The sequence below is a fragment of the Pelobates fuscus genome, chromosome 6, assembly GCF_036172605.1.
Source record: "Pelobates fuscus isolate aPelFus1 chromosome 6, aPelFus1.pri, whole genome shotgun sequence".
In the NCBI taxonomy this organism is placed as follows: domain Eukaryota; kingdom Metazoa; phylum Chordata; class Amphibia; order Anura; family Pelobatidae; genus Pelobates; species Pelobates fuscus.
The window spans coordinates 252,775,746-252,798,506 of record NC_086322.1 but is presented as its reverse complement, the minus strand read 5'-3'; the positions used below and the strand labels follow the sequence as shown (position 1 = coordinate 252,798,506).

Sequence of the window (22,761 nt, the reverse complement as noted above, 5' to 3'; positions counted from 1 at the left end):
TAACTTTAGAGGTTGCTATGGCACAATAGTGTTTCTTTAATGGGTCTTTGTTCATCCTGTATAGTATGGATTGATGTGTTCACCTATTTTGGTCAGTTAACAGATGAATAATCGGGAAGGGGTGTTTCCAGTGATACGAGTACACTAGCAACGCCCATAAGGAGCTGACCTGATGTTTATTCAAGCTCTTTGACAGTCCCCTCACCCCACCCAGCTGAAGGGCTCCCTGCATTGTCCTAGCACCCGCTGCACAGGTGTAGCACATCTAATGCACTGTGCTGCCCGGGGACAGTTCCCTGGTGTCCCAAGATGCCGAAAACCAGAGAACTAAAGCAGGGCTGGGGCCTGGTCCCCAAAATCATGACCTGTTCGTATGTTCACTTGGAATAACAATAAACTGGTTATACGGCAGATAGAAAAAAGGCCTTTAGTCTACTAGTTTATGGTTATTAAACTGCTTGTTAATGTTTCAGATCATGACCCAACCTTTAAAGTCCACTGAGAGTTAAAAGCCAAACTTTTTGTGTCATGGCTCTCTTTGCCTTGCCTCATCCTATGATTTGGCCCATGCATTTAGCAGTCTTCATAGAACATTAGCTTTCTGCACGTCGGCATTCTTCATTTGTAAGCTCCTGCTCCTTTCATCAACTGACACTCCGTATTCCTACCCCTTCTCTTGTGTCCCATTCCTTCCATCCTTCATCCCCCAGCCTTCTCCCCGGCGAGTTTCGGTAGTGGTTACCAGTGAGGAAGTAGATAAAGATGAAATGGAAGTTGAAATATTTGTCCAGTCAGTAAGTACAACGCCATCTACATTCTGGATTAAATAAAATTACCCACCATCACTTATGTTGTATTTTTTTAAAAACGGTTTTGAGTTATGCACCTACAGCATCTATAGCACCTTTCTTTGGGTCTGGACTTCCTAAAGAAATTTCCATCACTGGTGAATATACTTTTCTTTTTGGTACATTTTCATTTTCTTAGCATTGTCATGCCCAAATCACCCTAACTATGCTCTGAAAACTTGATAAATGTGCCAAACAACTCTTCATCGTACCTGTTCACCCATTCTGGTTCTGGGAGTTTAAAAGGTTTTTCTGCTCACATGCCCATTTCGTCCACTTATGGAAACCTGATGGGCACCACCTTTGGCTCTTGACAGTAATGCCTGGTTTAGTTCTAGATATAACCTTTCCTTACTCTTTGCATTTCCTGCAGTTCGACTTTGGAGACACAGTGGTCCACCAGGCTATTCACACAATTGAATACTGTCTGGGATGCATTTCCAACACTGCTTCTTATCTCCGACTTTGGGCTTTGAGCCTGGCACATGCTCGTAAGTAACAATTCTGCGTAGCTCTAGTTAAGTTATTGTTTTTTTTTGTGTGTGTCATTTTTATATCTAATAAAGTGTTTATTTAGTCAATGAAATGGCATTGTAAGAAAGAACCGCTTAAATTCAAAAGTGAAGCAGTAGAGCAGCACTAGAAAATGGACACCGTAATCTGTAGGAAACGTAGTAGTAAATGTTGGGAAAAGAACTAGAGTATCGGAAAGGTTAAGGTCGGAGAAGAGTAAGAGGTTAAAGTGAGAAAATAGAATCCTGACAGAACATAATAATAAATGGCAGTCCGGTGAAAGACTGGTGAGGTCCATAAAGCTGTATATTGAGTATATGTGTGCGTATGCATGTGTGTTTGTAGTTTAAATTCCCTCAAGAAAAACATGACACAGTCCAGTTTTACTAGCTTGCAGATTGGTTAAATCTAGCAGATTTAAGTGCTGAGTGTTTTAGGCTTCTCAACACCAGAAAAACGAGAAGCATAGCTAAGCATGCACGCATCTGCACAGCAGCCCACTCAGTAAATTTAGGGATACAGTTTGTATATTATTGTAATTATACTCAAACGAGCTTACAGTATAAATGTGGAATGTTCAACTGATTTGACTTACACCGTTTTATGAATTCTTTTGTCTTACAGAATTGTCTGAAGTCCTCTGGACTATGGTAATGCATATAGGCCTACATGTCAGAAGCTTTGGAGGAAGTATTCTGCTGGTCTTTGTGTTTGCTGCATTTTCCACTTTGACGATAGCCATCCTTCTGATTATGGAGGGACTCTCCGCTTTCCTTCACGCTCTCCGTCTGCACTGGTAAGAATTACTCCTATTCACACAATAGGGAGCATCCTGGCAACTTTCTGTCTTGGGGTGAAAAGAATAATTCTCTTGATTCTTGTGGTCGAAAATAGACCTCTTCACATAGATTATATTTATCTACAGGTTTATTACATCTGCAAAGAGGCATTGAAGAGTTCAAAAGATTATGCTATACAAAATCTTGGTTTACGAATATGTTAACCCACCTAAAATGTCTTCCTTGTCATTTAAATATTTAATTAAAATAATCCGTAGTACATAAAACAAGGCTCACACTGTGCTGCACAAATCCATTGATAAATAAATATACAGTCAGAATAAAGCTCTTATTCGTTGGGCTGGAGTAGTGATGTGTAGCAACTACTCAATGTTTCCTTCTCCACAACGGCCATTACAAGTATAACTCCAGTTAATGACGGTCTTCTTTTCATCTGGTCATCTCTTCCTGGTTTTTGACACTCACTTTCTGACCCTATAAAAGCTCGCCACATGAAAAAAAGATAGATCCTGGAGTTACCACAGTACTCCAAAAAGGCCATAAACTAACAAGGTACAGGTGCTGCTATCCCACCTCACTGTGGTTCCTGCAGTGATACAGACGAAAACTTAGTTCTGGGAGTCAACTGATTTTATTTAGGCCACACTTGGCTTTTATGCACAGACCCCTGACATGGGGTCTCCAACACAACATTACAGGGTTTTCCTTCCCAGGGTCCTTTGTGCCTGAGAGATAATTGCGTGAGAAAACTATAACTCTGTTATCTATCAGGTACAGAAAAACATACACAAAATATACAGTATTGCTAGGAAATAACTAGGAACCCCACAAAAGTTACGTCCCTAAATAGCTCTGATATGAGTGTACAACTTGTATCACTCAGATCCGTTCTGCAGAATTGGATTGCCACCGGTGTAAAGATTTGACCGGCCGGATATGAGGTGATAGCCCAAAACAATTCCTGGGAAATAGGTGGCCGGTCTCTGTTCGGGAATTTGTGTGAAAACCATGCAAGGGATTCTCTTGATTTCAGGGAGCAAAGTCAGTAGTTCGCATAGTTGGTTAGGAAGTAGAACGAGCAGCGGTATAATCTTTACCGAGCTTCGTGCGAGTGCCTAGCCGAAAAGAGTTCCAGGTACTCGACAACCAAGTGTCGCTGCCCACTTTCGAGAGACAAAATGGCCGCCACTCTTTTGCCAACCACATGTATACGGTTACACGAAATAGCCACCATGGGGAAGCATTCATTAATTACTTCCCTTGCGGTTTTGCACTTAAGTTACAGGGTGAGAACGTTTTAATGGGGTACTGGGGTGGTCCTCGTTCCGGTGTCAAACGCAGTGTGTTCAGATCCCATAATTCCCAAACGGATAAAAAGTAAAACAAACTAAATTAGTGGTATGTTCCACCACAACATACAGACAACATTTTGAAATAAAAGGAGGGAAGCGCAACCAATATAAGGTGGGACTGGGAGGCCACTTGTCAAATAGGAGCAGGAAAGTTCTGAGATGTGGGTATAATAATTTTTATGATATATATCATCGTTTACTGGATATTGTATGATTGCTCTGCAAAGGAATACACATTATACTTCAACATCTCCATTGATTGCGTGAGTCTGGAAGTGATCTAATTTGAGAAGGGAATCTCAATGAAACATAACACTGTTACTTGTGCACATATATCTATTGCTCATACCAGTCATACTCCTGGTCTGGAGAAATCCTAGTAAGAGCATGTTACATTTGTTCCATGCTTTCTCCTTACTCAACCTACTTGCATCATAAATACTTGATGTGCTTTCCTATTTGGTGAATGAACATAGTGTTTAATGTACAGCTGGGGGAGCTCAATTTACATTTTAAAGGACTATATTTTTTTGTGACACAAATGTTCCATAGAGTTTGTGGAGCGTTACATAAAATGATACTGAATAATTATATTAATGTGTTTTTATTAACATGCTTTTATGGTTAACCCATCATTATTCAGAGTAAGTCTCTCTTAAAGAAACACTACAGGCACCATAACCAATACTGTAGTGGTTATGGTGCCAGAGATGTGCTCATGTGCCTCCCCTGTCAATGTAAGTAATCACATTTTTTTGACAATTTACCATAGGTCTGTTGGATGTCTCCCTGCACGGAGCTTCTATTTGTATTCCCTAAGCTAAGCACCACACTGCAGGGCTGCCTCAATGGCTGAGTGAATCATGTGAGCGCTCTAGCCAATGAGCGAAGTACTGCACTGCCAGGCTACCTCTGTGCAGAGACCAAAAAGGCAGAAGTTCCTAAGCTGGAACTTCCATTAGCTCATTGGCTAGGAGCATCAGCTAAATGCTCTCAGGCAGTGAGCTAAACTCTGCATTGCAAGGCTTAGCTCAAGAGAACTTATAGAAGGTCCTGCTTAGGAAACGCTGGCTTTTCGGCAATAGTGTTGGAGGCAATGAGGAGTGCCCAATGAACTATAGAGTGCAGGGAGTGTTTTTAATAGATCATTTATGGGCAGGAGATTATGATTAGACCCAAAGATTTCACTGAGAGGTAACGGGGAGATACCGTAATACATTATTTCAGTAAACCTTTAAATGTGGTGGTAAAACCACCTAGAGGTGCCTTTACATTACTCTGTATCTTTATACTGTATTATCTTTTTCTATGCTTTTTATATTCAAGACATGCATATATCTGTCTGTATCTCACTGTATATCTATTTTTATGAGTTTACCAAAGCTGAATTCCAAATGCATGACCATTAAAGGTTTGTTCTGCATAGTTGATGCCCCATGCATACAACTTTGTTCACTATTGTACATTTAGAAGCCTGTTACTAACTCGTTATTTGCAGTTAATTTACTTGCTTTGCTCTAATTTCATGTTTCTGAAAATTCTGAGAGTGACTACAAAGCTCTTTTAAGTAGTGTTATAGTGCCCCTTCTGGCATAAATTGCAACAAAACCTAAATCATGTCTTAAATTTTATAAGGCAAGCTTTAAATGGCACATACAGTACTTTGAGGGGTTTTCTTTATATGTAATGATAAGAAGTCCCTTAATCCCTGATGGACAGTTAAACTGGCTGATGTGCTGGAACTTGCTAACAGAGTTCTGTACCTGAAGCTTGTGTAGAGCACCGTGTGAGAGAGCACACTTCTTGTTAACTCCTCAACTTATACTTTGTTTGACCTGTAGCCTGCTGTTTTTACTACATGCAAGAAAGCCAGACACTTGGAATAATAAAGTTCTCATTTATACTGAGGCAGTATGTACAAACTAGAATTCATAGAACTATTCTGCTGGCTGGAAAACCAAGCAGTAACTACACCAGGGATAGTCATTCTGGTCCCTACCTAGTGGGCGGTTTGGGATTTGTGGTGGGTTCTGCAGAAAATGCCCGGTGCGCCTCGATGGCTGTGGGCCAAGGCCGGCAGGGGAGATCCTTTCATCTCCTCTGCTGGCCCATGCAGAGCCAGCCTTGTTGTAAGCCCTCTTTGGAGACCAAAGATCCAACAGAAGGAGGGAAGGGCTTGGGAAGCTCTGTGTTCCTCACGCGAGCAGGCTGGTCAGAGCTATGCCGCGAATTACCATGGCAACGCTCCGATACAGTCCTGTGCTCGCTGGAGGACAGGAGAGTCAGCTTGCAGCCAGAGGAGCTGCAGGCTAAAGGGAACATCCCACCGCTGGACCACCAGGGCTTACAGCATTATGTACCCCTTCCCTGGTAAAAGGTAGAAAGAAGGGAGGGGGAGACATTAAGATTATATTTTCACATCTCACCCAGTTATAGACCCTATGAACCTTTCACACACACACACAGAGACTGTCCCCTCACACACAGCTCACACTACCCCCCTCACACACACACCGGTCCCTTACACAAACACTGCCACCCTCACACACTGCCCTCCCTCTCATTATTTGAATCCTCTTAACACTAAACACCCTATGTATTCTAACACCGACATTAAACCGTTTTTACCCTAACCACTTTTTAATTTGGACACTGGATTTTTAATCCAGCATACATTTACATAGCTACATACATTCTGTATACTCAAATAATCAAAAATAATACAAGTAAAAATATTTAGATATTTAAAGAAAATTAGATTTATTTTTTTTTACTGCAATTTAGTCCAGTAAATAAAACCTGTCTTTTTTATTTTTTTAAAAAAATGTTATTAATGTTTTTGGAAACCAGCCACAAGACCGATCATCATGATGCTGCAGCAACGCTGGGAGTGCAAATACATACAATAATGTTGTCTATTTAGCTCACGTGTTGAGATATTTATTTAATGTACTCCATTTATGCTTCAAACGTGTACGATTCTGGAATTATGTACAAATTTCCGATTTACTTAAAATTCATATTGAAGTATAGGCAGTTCAGACACATGTAGATGTTGGTGTCAATTGTGCAATACCAAGTATAAGAGAATGTGGACATTAATCAAGCACAGAATTTGTTTTTCCTTATTTGGGTCGAAAGTCTGAAGTCTGTGGCAAGCAGCCAGTGTTCTTGTCCTCCTCTGTATATATAACCTCTTCTCTTGCTTCAGCATGAATAGATACATTGTTTCGTTATAATATGCAAAAGACAACAGACAAAGAAAAGATGTAGCAGGTCTTCAGATGTAAACATTCCGGAGACCGGCTACATCACCTGGAAATATGTATGGCAATGTTGTGTGGATAATAAACTGGCTATAACATATATGGCAAAAACTGATAGAGACAAATATAATAATAATAACTGATATTAATAAAACAAAAGTATATACAAGGAATACTGATACTCCTACGCCACCCACAGGGATAAATATATTAGGGATATAGTCCAAAATTCAAGTATGAAGTCTATAACCAATCCTAAATTACAGCTTTAGTAAAGAAATACTAAATAGGAGTGGGTCCATTATAATAGAAATACCCTAATACTAAGTTCCCTCTGTTCAGTGTCTAAAAGATTCCTGTATCTTGTCACCCTAATAATATAGACTGTGTAGATGTACAGAAAATGAAAGCTCCATCTATAGGGTTAAGAGTAAATCTTAAATTAGGTACATCTCAAAGCAATCAGCTTCTTAGGTGCCATAAATATCAAACAGGAAATTGCCCCTCAAAAGGAGCCACAGGGAGAGATGGAAAATAGTATAGAATGAGAAAGTCAGTCTATAACAGGCTGACAGTTTAAATTATAAAGCCTCTCTCCCTGGTAAACTAGCTAGACAGGCATAGGAGTAAAAGAAAAGTAAGTGAAAATCCAAAAAACGAAAATTCCATAGTTAAAGTGTAAATCATGGTGCTAAAGTGACCAGTGCTCATATAATATGAGAAGAACGCCCAACGCGCGTTTCGGTGCCTTAGGAGATGCACCTTCGTCAGGGGCCAACATAAGACTGATAGATAAGTCTCTTAAATACTTTATGTGCCAAAAAATCACCAGTACCTACATCCAATAGGGTCTGGCGGATTGTCCCACATGTGCAGCTGATTGCGATCGGTAAGTCCATGTAGCGTGTATCCTCGCGAGCCACGTGGTACACGTGGGGGCGGAGCTGCATGACTTGTTGAATAGCCCGATATACACAGCCTTACAGGGTGGGTGGATGTCCCGTCTGTTCGCCGCCAAAGAGCTTGGAATAGGCGGAGACTGGCAAATAAGGGGTTGTCTATGCATATTCACCCGCCCATATGGGCGGGTTCAACGCATCAAACTGACAGTTTTAGACTCCGAAATATATCTATAAATGAATGGATATAAATCCTATATTACACCTCTTGAAATACTGTGTGATAAATATATGCCTTAAATAGGTGGGATCCATGTGTAAAGTCAGAATTTCCTGCAGAGGAATCTGTGCTATTAATTAAAAGTATCTGTGTGTAAATAGTTATGTATGTTTATGTGTCTATAGCCATCAGAAAACCCCCAAAGTTTTTGGTGTTCATATCCAGATAGATGTAGGTAAGATAAGGAAAAATATAGAAAAAAATTATACTAATATGAAATAATAACTAATAAACACACAACTACAAGTACTATATTACAAAATTTACAAGTGCATCAGGCATATTAAACAAATTTACAAGATATATACATACATTTACACAATGTGTATATAGTATTGAGATGCTTGGATTATGGTGATTATAACTCAGACCCAAGTCACACTATGCTACATTAGTCTGATATAAAGGGTGTATATGAGAAGCCCTCATTTAAACGAAGGGGTGAGAGGGTTTTGAGCTTATAAATCCAAAAGCTCTCCCTTTGGAGTAGTCTTTTGTCTAGATCACCCCTCCTTGGTCCCAGTGTAACTCTTTCAATGCCACAGAATCTAATCCCTTCTGATGAACCGCCATGGTGTCATTTTAAGTGTTTGGAAACTGGGGTGTCTATCAATCTTTTGGGGTTAACTGAATTCACATGTTCCCCTATTCTAAATTTAAACTTGCGAGAAGTTTTACCCACATAGAGTTTGTTACCTGAGCATGTAAGTAAGTATACTAGGCCTTTGGATTGACAATTAAAAAGTTTTTAACTATAAATTCCTGATTGCCTGATGAGTCTGGAAACGTTTTGGATGGTCGGCGTATAAACTTACATGCCTTACACTTTCCACATTGGTAAGTACCTATGACTGAAGACTTCAGTCATGTTGTTTTTTGAGGTGCATTTTTAAGGTGACTAGGAACCAAAATGTCCTTGATATTGCGTCCCCTTCTTGCTGTCACTGATGCCCTGGGTGTAATCACCCTATGTAAATGTGGGTCTTGGTGTAGAAGGGGCCAAAATCTATCCAGGATCTTCATGATTTGATTCCAGCCTGCATCAAAATTCCCTATACATCTAATGATCTCTTGTGCTGATTTTAAATTGGTCTTTTCGACTAAAAGGTCTGTACGTTCTACAAGTAGTGCAAGTTTATATGCACTTTTTAGGCATCTATTTGGATATCCCTTCTGTTTAAACTGATGCTGTAGAATCTTGGCCTTAAGTTTAAAGTCGTCTATAGTGGAACAGTTGCGTCGAAGACGCAAATATTGACCAATTGGAATCCCTTTTTTGAGTGAAGGGGGGTGATAGCTTGTCCAGTTCAACAGGTTATTGGTTGCTGTGGGTTTGCGAAAGAGTGTAGATGTAAGATCTCCTTCATCTGTCAATGTTATGGTGATGTCTAGAAAGTTAATTTTCTTCCCACCAATTTCACTAGTCCGTCTCAAATTGATGTCATTGAGATTTAGGAGACTAACAAATTCTAGGAAGAGATCAGAAGTATCCGTCCAAATAATCAATACATCATCGATGTATCTTTTCCATAATTTAATGTGTCTTGTGTACTTTTCCATATTGTCATTAAACACCATGGTACTTTCCCACCAACCCAGGTGGAGGTTAGCATATGAGGGGACACAAGCCGTCCCAATAGCTGTCCCTCTCACCTGGTGGTAGTATTTTCCTTGGAAAATAAAGTGGTTGTGTGTCAAGATAAACTGCATTAGGTCTCGAACAAATTAATTGTGTCTTATCGAAACCACCGGTTTTCTATCCATGAGTGCTCTAAGATGTTGCAATCCCACATTATGTGGTATTGAGCTATAAAGACTCTCGACATCAAGACTACATAAAATGGCATCACCATTAATTGTGATTCCTTCTATGATATTCAATGTATGCTTAGTATCTTTTAAATGTGAAGGAAGCTCAAAAACCAATTTCCTCATAATCTGGTCAACATACAGACTAGTTTTGGGTCAAATTGCCTCTGCCCAAAACAATTGGCCTTCCATTTAGTATTGGTTGCTGTTTATGCACTTTTGGAAGAGCATAGAATGTGGCAGTGACAGGATTTTTTACAAATATGAAATTATATTCCTCCTTTGAAATCAAGGATAGGGATAACGCGGTGTCTAGAATTGTTTTTAATTCCGCTAGATATTTCTTGGTAGGGTCACCCTTAAGTACTTCGTATGTATCACTATCTTCAATTAATCTGTACACCATTGAAACATAGTCTGATTTGTTTAAGATGACAGTGTTACCCCCTTCATCAGAGGGTTTAAATATCACCTCATTCATTTCTTTGAGATGTTTAAGGGAAGTATTTTCCTGTGGAGAGATGTTACTATTAGGCTGAATCAAGAGGTCTTTATGGTTAATTTTGTCAATTTCATTGCATGTTAACTCCACAAAAAGGTCTATATATTTAAACTCAACCAAGTGTGGGGTGAACAGGCTTTTTTTCTTCAAGTGTGTAAACGGTGGTTGTAAATTTATAGATCTATCGCTGCAAATAAGTAGATCCACTAAAGTGTCTAGTACGCCGATGTCTGAGGCTTGTAGACCTAAATTATTTGCTCTTTTTTTGTCACGAATGCGGTGAACCTTGTGTAGAGCCAGTTTTCTTGCAAATAAGTGTATGTCCTTTGTCCAGCTAAACTTATCAAAGTTAGAAACTGGAACAAAGGACATACCTCGTTGCAGAAGTTGTAATTCCGTTTGAGTGGGAGCATATGAAGATAGATGAATGATTTGGTTAGAATCAGGGGCCTTATCTAGTATCTTTTCCTTCTGAACTGTTGGGGAGGTCTGCCTCTGTTCCGTGTCTGTGGAGCTAGGTTTTCTTCCATACTTGGTTGTCCTAAAAAAGATACCCCTCTTTTTAGTATACTTCTAGTATTTTGTTCAAATGGAATCGAAGTACCTCCCTTTGATGAATCTGAATCTGAACCACTAGTCTCATATTCGGAAGTTGAAATTGGTTCAGAAAAACTCTTCCTAAAACTTCTATTCTTCCTATTTACATTTCCACTTTTAAAGTCATTATTGTCCCTAATAAACTTGGAGTGTTTCCGAACTTTTATATTTTGTTGGAATTTGTCAAGGTTGTTCTTAAGTTTCGTTTCTAATGATTCAAAGTTAGGTTCGTCTTTAAACACTGCAATTTTATTGATTTGCTCATCAACTTCCTTGTTAACTCTTTCTAGTCTTTTTGTTTCAAATTTACACAAAATTTCTATGAACCTCTTAGAGCATATTCCTGCCGCTTCCTCACACTCTTTGGTGAATTCTTCCTCCTCTATGTGTGATGCTGGGATATTTTGTACCCTCAGTCCCCTTGGGATTAATTGTTTCTTTAGATAATTATCCAGTGATGCAATTTCCCATCCTGTTTTAATCTGTTGTTGAAACAGATTAGTCAGGCGGTTAAATGATGAAACAATGTCATCATTATTAGGGATGTTAGTTAATTCCTGTTCTGAAAAGACTTGGTCTGTATCTCTACACTAAGCATCTCTTTTTGATTTATCAAATATAAAACTTGCCATGATGCACAAAAGCAGTACTGTGGTATTGAAACCTTACTTATAATGAGAAAACAGACGGGACATCCACCCATCCTGTAAGGCTGTGTATATAATAATAACAAAGTATTTAACCAGGAAAGGTACATTCAGATTACTCTGGTTTCCAAGTACGTGCTGGGGATGTTACCTTAGCCAGGGGTAACATCCAGGGGTAACATCCAGGGGTTGTTACGATCACCCAATTTAATGGTGTTATTATCGGGCTATTCAACACGTCATGCGGCTCCGCCCCCACGTGTACCACTTGGCTCTCGAGGATACACGCTACATGGACTTACCGATCGCGATCAGCTGCACATGTGGGACACTCCACCAGACCCTATTGGATGTAGGTACTCGTGATTTTTTGGCACATAAAGTATTTAAGAGACTTATCTATCAGTCTTATGTTGGCCCCTGACGAAGGTGCATCTCCTAAGGCAATGAAACGCGCGTTGGGCGGTCTTCTCATATTATATGAGCACTGGTCACTTTAGCACCATGATTTACACTTTAACTATGGAATTTTCGTTTTTTGGATTTTCACTTACTTTTCTTTTACTCCTATGCTTGTCTAGCTAGTTTACCAGGGAGAGAGGCTTTATAATTTAAACTGTCAGCCTGTTATAGACTGACTTTCTCATTCTATACTATTTTCCATCTCTCCCTGTGGCTCCTTTTGAGGGGCAATCTCCTGTTTGATATTTATGGCACCTAAGAAGCTGATTGCTTTGAGATGTACCTAATTTAAGATGTACTTTTAACCCTATAGATGGAGCTTTCATTTTCTGTACATCTACACAGTCTATATTATTAGGGTGACAAGATACAGGAATCTTTTAGACACTGAACAGAGGGAACTTAGTATTAGGGTATTTCTATTATAATGGACCCACTCCTATTTAGTATTTCTTTACTAAAGCTGTAATTTAGGATTGGTTATAGACTTCATACTTGAATTTTGGACTATATCCCTAATATATTTATCCCTGTGGGTGGTGTAGGAGTATCAGTATTCCTTGTATATACTTTTGTTTTATTAATATCCGTTATTATTATTATTTTTGTCTCTATCAGTTTTTACCATATATGTTATAGCCCGTTTATTATCCACACTACATTGCTATACATATTTCCAGATGATGTAGCCGGTCTCAGGAATGTTTACATCAGAAGACCTGCTACATCTTTTCTTTGTCTGTTGTCTTTTGTTTAATCTGGGGTTAAACCCCTTTTGAGATTCCTGGAGTCTCTCCGCGGTACATGAGTCACTGGGGTGTACAAATTGCTTTCTAAAATCCCTTTTGGGATAGAATATACGGGTACACACCCAGAGTCTTAGCACTCTCTCTGTTTTCTCGTTATAATATGCATACTATTTAAACCTTGTTTAAACAGTGATTTATTAAGATTCAGGGGTTAGCCAACAGTAGGATTCCCCAATTTACATAGGACTATCCTCCCATGATGTTCCGGCAGAACATATACAGTACTTACTAAGTATCCTGTGCTTTGTAGCAGCAAGAAATTGAAAGGTTTTAATAACTGCAATAGATAACACATAATACTCTTTATCAAACATTGTTCAAATTTGCCCAAGATGACAGATATGGTTTCATAAGCACTTTATAAGCAGCCAGTATAAACAGGCTATGGTACATGGTTCTTCAGGGACATCATATGATTTTGTTATATCTCTAAAGTCTCATGTTCTTTAAATATATCCTCTGGCACCAGTCAACACAGCTAGTCACTCTTTGGACTTGCTCGTTTTCATGGACCATCCTCCTCCTTACTTCAGCATACTATGCAGTGTAGTTATAGTAATAAAGGTTGAACATAGAGTAAAATTCATCAAATTGAAAATGTTAAATCCCTTAATTTATGCTGTTAATCCAGAAGAATTTAATGATTTCCAATGATTTCACAAAAAAGGGGGAAATTATTTCTTGACCCCATAGTGGCAATCTTATTTCTCCTTGAATAAACAACTTAACATTTTATATTAATTACATCCTTGAATATTCTGTTTTGGAAAAAAAAAAATAAAGACACACTAATTAGATAATATTCTCTTTCTGAATTGTTTCTCATTAGATTTATAGATGTTTTTTTAACCCCTTAAGGACCAAACTTCTGTAATAAAAGGGAATTATGACATGTCACACATGTCATGTGTCCTTAAGGGGTTAAGGCCTGGATGTTTTATTTAATGTTTTTCCCCCAAATACAGAATATACAGAAACTTGAATTGGGGCCCACCATAGGAAAATCTAATTGAGTTGTTGTTGTCCATTCTTTTGAAATGTACAGAATACACTGGTCATGAATTTGAGAAAGTAAGCAATCTAATTTATTTTATTTTTTATTTTTTTCCCATGCAGGGTGGAATTTCAGAACAAATTTTACATAGGAACTGGGTTCAAATTCCTGCCATTCTCCTTCGAGAGCATCAGAGAGGGCAGATTTGATGACTGAGTACCAACTCTGCTGGACCTACCTAGCCCCTGTGAAGATGTTCTTAGTTAATTGTGTATTTGTTTACTTGTGTGTTTGAAAACTTTGAGCAAAGGCCCATTGAGATGCTTAGTGTTATATTGAAGCCATTGTGTTTGAACTTCATGTTCTTTAAAATCACACATTTCCAGCCCATTTTAATGCAGAACTTGTCAGTAAATTCACTTAATTTGTCGGTGAGGAAAAACTTCAGCGTTGTATTTTCACGGCACTGATACACAAACGTTTTGGTGAGCGCCAAAGTGAAAAACAGTAATTGAGAGCTGCACAACTTGTTCAAAATAGCACATTTTGCTGTGTTTAGTGCTTCCCCTTATATATTGTTTAAATGTTGATCCTTACCCTTTTACAGGATAAGCATATTGGAGAGCAGCTCTCACACCAACCACAACTACACTTGATTTTCTTTGAATGACACTCCTGTCACTATTTATTATTTCCACCCTTAAGTAATTATCAATATAGTGTCCCAGAGCTCTTCCTCATTCTCAAATGGGTGAAAAATAAATAAATAAATGGTCCAAAGCAAAAGGATGCCCTGATGGCAACTTCTTTTGGGGGCTCGGCCATGTAGCAGTAGATAAAGCTTAAGACCACTCTCTCTGTCTTGTGATCAGATCACAGGCCTCAAAGCTAAATGTGAAATCCAGTTTTATAAACCCATTCTCATTCCTTACCTCACTATTTTGTGTAGTAGTTGTAAAAATCTTTGGCAACAATTACAAATCTGTCAGTTTCCATTCTTCATTAGACTTAAATACCCAACACTAGGAACCATCAAACACCTTGCTAAGGAGAGCAGTGATAGAGTGCCAGGTTGGACATTATTTCATGATCACTTACATTTTGAAGGAGGGAGTTGTAAAAGACACTTAAAGACACTTAAAATCATAGATTATTACATGTGGTGTTTTATTGGACCACCTTGCAGTAACATGGGACTCTGTTCATAAAATTGCGTAATGTAACTTGTTATAAGATAATTAAGTCTTGTGCTGTAAGTGGTGAATAACTTGTACCCAGCAGAAAGTGATCAGACTGTTGTGTTATCACATTAATGATTCCACATTTAATCATATTCAGATCTACATGCACTGACGCAAGTGATCCTTCGCCTAGGAGGCACTTAGAATGCAGAAAAAAGAGCAAATGATATGTCTGCAATCATCTGTCAAAGTATGTGCATATATTAAACTAATTTTAAGCATTGATTTCACTTGAAATTTTTTTTCAAGTTCAATACTTACATTTAAAAGGAACCTATTGTCCTGAAAATAACAATAGTTTTTCAGGACTTTAGGTTCCCATTCTAGCAGTGTGATCACTGTCCACCACCCTTTGGTTTGTAAAATGAAAGTAATAATAAAGATTACTTACCTCATTTCCAGCGAAGAGACTCGTCCACTGCAGCAGCCAGCTCTGCCTCCATCAATGTCAGCATCACTGTTTACATCTCATCCAATCCAATGCTTCTCATGGTGGATGAGCTACAAAACAACGTGTAACTCCAGTCAAATACTGCTATCACGAGCGTTTGATTGAAGAGCAGAGTTTGACTTGATTGTGGAGGCAGAAGCACCTGCAGTGGCCGACAGGAAGACTGCCACTGGAGGTGTATTCAATAATTCAATGTAAACATTACTGTTTTTATAAAATGGCAATATTTTACATTAAAAGGTTAAAACTATAACGAAATTAGTGGCAGTATTATTAGAAATAATAATTATGGGGTTCATAAAAAAAAACAAAAAACCTGCGCAACCTATTTACAATAGTAAATTTGCAATAGTCATTTTATTGAGAGCCGAAGGCTGCTGCAAAACCTCATGTAAAGAGGATCTCCTCATATTATACCAGAAATACTCACCGTCCTGATATGTTTACACTAGTGATTATACATATTAATGTAGTATAAATTCTGTAACTGCTGTGACATCTGTATATGAAGCTTTGTTCATGCAAATAAATCTTTAATTTATGACGTCTGGAAATTTGTCTGGGGTTTTCTTTTTTTCGGAGGTTGTAGGGGGGGTGTTAAAATATCTGGATAAAGGGGTGGAGCCTGGCCACTGATCAAGCAAGACGTGTGCTACATTGGCTCCTGCGACTGACACCCTACACAAGGCATAACATCCGAGCAAATAACTTGCCCGACCGCAGAGCAGAACCAAGCCTGTTCCCGACATACCGGTGATACTGGGGATACCTCTCACGAGCTTCTCCGCCACTGGAAACTCTGCCTCGAGGCTCTGTGGCCTACCAGCAACCGGGCGGGGGAGAGGCGGACGCTCTCCTACTGCCTTGCCTGGCGGTAAGACGCTCAAACAAGGTCCCCCCCCACCTATGTACTGGCGGGGGTCATCCAGGTCCCCACTGGCTAGCCTAAAGAACTCACGCTGCACCCAAAAGACCGACTCCTGCCACATGGAGACTCTGGCTCACCCACCCAAGATGGCGGACGAGTCCCCTGAACAGGGGCATGTGCTGCACGGGAAGTAGCTGATACTGCCAAGCTCCACAAACAACATACTGCAACGCATAGACAAGGCATTTGAGAGATTTTGGCAGCAACTGGAAGCTAAAACGCTACCCTCACAGTCCAAGACTAAGAGACTTGCATCGGAGATTAAGCAAAGGCAGGGGCCTCGGAGGACCCGACCTCCTTGTGGGGAAATTACACCAGAACAATCTGACACTAACCCGCAGGAGCAAAGGGCCAAAACAGCTACTACCGCGATACCGAGACTACGGCTACGGAAACAAAGTACCCGTATCAGGCGCCAAGCAAGCAGAGACCCTCGCGGCACTTGGAAGAAAATGGCATCGACCTCATCTGCGGCCCAAACCCGCAGAACCCAGCGACAGACTCCCAGGCAGGCTGAAAAGAGCACAGAGGATGCCCTGATACACCTACCGTGGGCCACACAACACAGAGACTCTCCCGCGATACCGAGCAGGGGCAAAGGCCACAGCAGAAGTACCCCACGGCAGCACTCCACAGACCAGGACTATGTACAGCCACAGATGGGCATTGGTTAGCCACAAAAGCAGAGTCTGCCTCGGCCATAGGCCTCCCTCCACGCTAGGCCACACACAGCAGCATTATAATCAGCTAGCCTAGCCTGATACTTATAACAGCTGGCCGAGCAGGCACACAGTGCAATTATTATGCTCCATTGTTTTTTTATTTTGCTTTAATTTTATTACCCACGTGGCATGAGTAACTTTCTTACACCACAGCTAGCCACACTTGTAATGCAGGGAGTCCCATTTTGTCATGCACGTATAATTGACGCCGAGGGCCAGTGGCATAATATATCCAGTGTTAATCCTAGCATGTTATACTATGTTTCTCTTAACATTACTTAGCTCCTACCTAACATATACCATGCTTCAAGCAATACCTTACTTTTCTTTAAACTTGTAATCACTCAGATCTTATATTCAGATCCACAGTTAAGCCTGTTTTATCATACCTATAAAATGTGCACTCTCCTCATGTGACATGACAAAGTATCTCGATGTATGTTCATACTATAGAAACAAAAACTGTTAACTATATATAGTATACAGAAAAGAGGGAGCCAGACCATTAGACAAAAGCTCTAAAACTGGAAGGGTATAGGGATTCACCAAGAACCTATAAAACAATATAGATAGATTGTAGGTACTATAAAAAAATAGTAAGTTATCCAGGAGCTTACTTAGTGGAATAAATAAAATTCGGAAAGTGAAGAAAATGGTCAAGGATTATAGATTATAAGACATCCTTAAGTATACTTCATATAAATGTCTAAAATTTCTAAGATTTAACCATTAGATGTCTAGTGCAGCTATTGGATAGATAGTAGGACAAAGTTATCTAGGACCCTAGTTATAGGAAAATAGAGGGACTAGGGTAAACTGTAACCTTTCTGCCCAATTATCATAAAAATAAAGGATACAGTAACCAGATGGTTTAGAGAGTGCTTACAAAGTATCCACTACCATCTGTTAGAACAAATTACGGTATATATAGAGAAATCCAGCAAATCCAGTACGTCAAACTGGTTGCTTTAGGCAATATATGTATATCGCTGGAAACAACTGTGAGTATCAAAGTAATTATTTATAATAAATTATTAAAATCCAAAATGAAATAAAAATTATATCCACAATGTTAATGCCAGTCAATTGCGGGTAAAAATGGAAGACAACCTTGTATACAGGCTTGGATGGATGCAGATGCGGTTTGTAATCCGCTCACCCAGACTCTGATCGCCGGTGAGGACAGCGTGCGTTCCACCTCGAGCGTCACTTCGGGGAAACAGTACTGCTCATACGGCGGTGTTAGTGATGCGTCTGGAATCCGAGGTGAGTAAGTCTTCTGCAAAAGTACCCTGGCTGGCTGGAGACCGTGTGGACACTCCTTCAAATTACTTAGCTCCTACCTAACATATACCATGCTTCAAGCAATACCGTACTTTTCTTTAAACTTGTAATCACTCAGATCTTATATTCAGATCCACAGTTAAGCCTGTTTTATCATACCTATAAAATGTGCACTCTCCTCATATGACATGACAAAGTATCTCGATGTATGTTCATACTATGACTGTCACTGCCGTCATGGCATCTCAAGCCTGTATGTCGATCGTTGCACAACAAAAATAAAGAATTTAATCAATCAGTAGCTAATGGAAACATATAGTTCTGAAATTAATATGTTTGGGGAACTGTAGGTTCTCTACTGTTCACCACCTTTTGATTTTAAAAATAAGTGAGGCTAGTTATTACTCACCTTGTTTCCTAGTTTGTAACTCATCTATCCTCTCCACTTTTGAAGACATGAACATGCCTGTTTATCTTCTTCAATCCAATGATTCTCAGAGAACCAACTGCCATGCTCCTCCAGTCAAATGCTGCTATTAGCAAGTTTCACTGTGTTCTGGAGGAGAAAGCATCTCTGTCAGGAATACAGCCACTAGAGGTGTATTTAACTCTGTAATGTTAACGTTGTAGTTTCTAAATTTAAAATGACAGGACCACTTAATTGAGATGAAGTGGTCTGGGTGATTTTAGAGGTCCTTAATTCCTTAAACTAACCCATTATTATTGCCATTTATCAAATATCAACCTATTACACATCACTGTACAGTTATGGAGAAAAAAGACGTGCAATATATACAGACCAATACAAAAGGTAAAGAGGGCACTGCCTGGGAGTGGAGATTAAATACAAAGTGATAGGGACAAGACAACCACTAGAGGGACTTCCGGCTGCTTAGACGACATTTAGTCATCTAAATGATGCTCGTTGTCCTCACGCTATGCATGAGGGCTTCCAGCGTCACCGGAATTCCCATAGGAAATAATTGATTAACGCTTTCCTATGGGGAAATCTTAATGTGAGCACGGCCATTCTTGCGCATGTGCATTAGGTCTACCACTGGCTGACATCGGCGCTGGATTCAGGTAAGTGACTGAAGGGGTTTTAACGAGGGAGGGTGGCACTGTAGTGCCAGGAAAACGGATTTCTTTACCTGACACTATAAAATCCCTTTAGGGTATACATATACGCAATATTTGCGCGGATCCCAATTACAGGGACACTATAGTCACCAGAACAACTACAGTTTATTGTATTTGTTCTGGTGAGTAGAATCATTCCCCTCAGGCTTTTTGCTATAAACACTGTCTTTTCAGAGAAAATGCAGTGTTTACATTACAGCCTAGTGATAACGTCACTGGGCACTCCTTAGATGGCTGCTAGAGCTGCTTCCTATCTCAGTCTTGCCTAGTATGCATCACTACTTTCAGTATCTCCACCTTCTATATGCAGACACTTAACTTTCCAAATAGAGATTCATTGATTCAATTCATCTCTATGAGGAGATGCTGATTGGCCAGGGCTGTGTTTGCCTTGTGCTGGCTCTGCCCCTGATCTGACTCCTTGACAGTCTCAGCCAATCCTATGGGGAAGCACTGTGATCGGCTGAGAACAGCACTTCTGATGATGTCAGCAGACAGCTTGCAGGTCTGAGGCAGGCAGGGGCAGAGCCAGCAGCTTCAGGCTTGAATACAAGTAAGATTTCACTATATTTAGGGAGGCAAGAGAGGGACAGGAGGGCTAGATGGTGGCTTTAACACTATAAGGTCAGAAATATGTGTTTGTGTTCCTGACCCTATAGTCTTTTAGCTACTGACATTTTTTTTTTATTCTTTATAATTCTATCTAAGGTTTCATCATTTTGAGATTTAACTCAATATATAAATAAAAACACTTTTTTGCATTTATTTCTGAGTGCGGTATTAAGTACTTTTTTTTGGAAGTAATCAGTTGGTGGGTCACCTCAGTACCAGCACCAGTTAAATAGTAGATTGCCAACATGTCTATATGTTTTTTGTGTCATAAAACAATATAACACCCACAACACCTGAACAATAAAAAAAAAAAAAATGAAAGGGAGACTGAACGCATTTTGCATCTGTAACAATGCTTCCTCTTCAGTGCCCATAATCAAAATAAACACCCAATTTCAAAGGACTAGAAGGAAGGAACTCTTCCCCAGCTTTAGTCAATCAAATTATAAACACCCTTTCCGTGCGCCCGGTAGGTTTAGTAAACAAAATTTTAAATTATTCCATTACAATGAGCTAAGGTTTTATTATAAAATCCAGTTCTGAATCCACCTAACTTTTCCCGCATATTTTAACATCAGAGTGAAATCCTGCAACATTATAACAAATTTGCTCATTGTAATACTTTTCAAACCATCAAGTATAATAAAGACAGTTGGTTCTTACTTTATCCTCATGGTATATACGATACACAGACAATGGCAGTCAACCTAAGCTCCATACTCACTAATAATTAGTTAGGTCTATCAAATAAATTCAATTCTACATTCTAGTGGAAGAAAATATTGTAGTATTTAAAATAAATAATCCTAAAGGTTAAAAAATATATTCTACAGAAACAACATAGCTAGCTGGAATAAAGCCTCCACATGCATTGCTGAGTTTACAACATATTCTACACTCTTGGTACACTCTTAGGGAAGAGCAGTCCTATTCTGCCACCTACAGTTATATCACTATTTCCAATATTCACTATATGACAACACCGAATTTAAAACGTAAAGATTTCCGATTGAGCATCTATGGGATGTGCTGAGGCACCAAATCCGATTCATGGAAGCCCCACCTAGCAACTCCCAGGACTTAAATCATCTGATGCTAATGTCTTGGTGTCAGATACCACAGGACTTGTTTAGAGGTCTTGTAGAGTCAATGGAGATACTGATAAAACCTGGACTGTTGGTGGTCCATGAGGACTGGGTTGGAGAACACTGCTTTAGATGACTGCACCGGGGCACTAGAAAATGCCTTGAAATTAACATTTACCTCCATATATTCTACAGAAACAACATAGCTAGCTGGAATAAAGCCTCCACATGCATTGCTGAGTTTACAACATATTCTACACTCTTGGTACACTCTTAGGGAAGAGCAGTCCTATTCTGCCACCTACAGTTATATCACTATTTCCAATATTCACTATATGACAACACCGAATTTAAAACGTAAAGATTTCCGATTGAGCATCTATGGGATGTGCTGAGGCACCAAATCCGATTCATGGAAGCCCCACCTAGCAACTCCCAGGACTTAAATCATCTGATGCTAATGTCTTGGTGTCAGATACCACAGGACTTGTTTAGAGGTCTTGTAGAGTCAATGGAGATACTGATAAAACCTGGACTGTTGGTGGTCCATGAGGACTGGGTTGGAGAACACTGCTTTAGATGACTGCACCGGGGCACTAGAAAATGCCTTGAAATTAACATTTACCTCCTAGGTGTTGTTATGGCTCACAGAATAACATCCCCTGCTTGCCTTCTAAATCTGCAGGGGTGCCGGGAAAGGGGATACGGAATGTCCCATGGTAGCTTGAGTCTTCCTTTGTGGGCCACAAATGCCATTGTAAAACGTGCAATGTCTACTGGGCAACTAGATTATCCAGTTTGTGGCAAGTGGCAACAATGCGATCCCAGCCTGAAGGCACTCATAGCAACCCCAAGCCAATTGTACTACTAAGTGCAATAGGGACACTGCACCCAGATCACTTGAGCTGAAGTGGTCTGGGTGTCTATGGTGTCCCTTTAAGGGTAAGTCCATCGTCTGAAGCTCCATCCTTAAGTGGATAAATAAATTCAACTGCAGCTATAGCTTTCGATTTTAGTCAAAAAAATTACAATTCTGTTTTCAATTTTCTTTTTTTTTTTTAAATGTTTTATTTTTGTCATGCAGATATATGTAACAACGTTCGCAAGGTACCCCAACCTCACAATATTTTTCAACAATAATAACAATAGGGTAGTCATGGTTGCGTGCACATTTTTCATATTTTTGTTAGTTGCTAGCAAGGGATATAGATTAGACAAGAGATATGTGTTAATCGTTAAACACAGCGCAAAAAATTTCAACATATTGACTCAATTGCATGGCATGCTTGAACGGTACACTTTTATATAATAGCAGTCATGAGACACAAGCTATCCTGTATGGTGATTTTCTAAGATGAAATGCAAAGCCTCTGATTCCTGGCTAGTATAAAAGAGAGAGTTATTGTAGGCTGAGTGCCAGCATGGTAGATGGATATACGTTGCAGTGGTTATGGCACCGCTTTCTAAATATTAGCTTGCCAGGCTTAGCTAAATGGTGCAGTACGTTATGTCTAATTGAG

At 39.5% G+C, this 22,761-nt stretch overlaps 1 protein-coding gene across 6 annotated transcripts in view; it reads left to right on the top strand.

Annotated features, from left to right (window-relative positions):
• The window catches only part of ATP6V0A1 (ATPase H+ transporting V0 subunit a1), a 97,496-nt gene extending 82,522 nt beyond the window's left edge, over positions 1 to 14,974 (top strand). For 4 of the 6 annotated variants that reach the window (XM_063458960.1, XM_063458959.1, XM_063458958.1 and 1 more), the window contains 3 exons: positions 1,222 to 1,339; positions 1,986 to 2,157; positions 13,901 to 14,974. In XM_063458960.1, coding sequence (XP_063315030.1) covers positions 1,222 to 1,339; positions 1,986 to 2,157; positions 13,901 to 13,994 — 384 coding nt within the window. In that variant the 3' untranslated portion in view covers positions 13,995 to 14,974. Of the gene's footprint in view, positions 1 to 710; positions 795 to 1,221; positions 1,340 to 1,985; positions 2,158 to 13,900 lie in introns of all 6 variants that reach the window. The other 2 variants (XM_063458954.1, XM_063458955.1) reach the window with 1 other exon arrangement.
• The last annotated feature ends 7,787 nt before the right edge of the window (positions 14,975 to 22,761 follow it).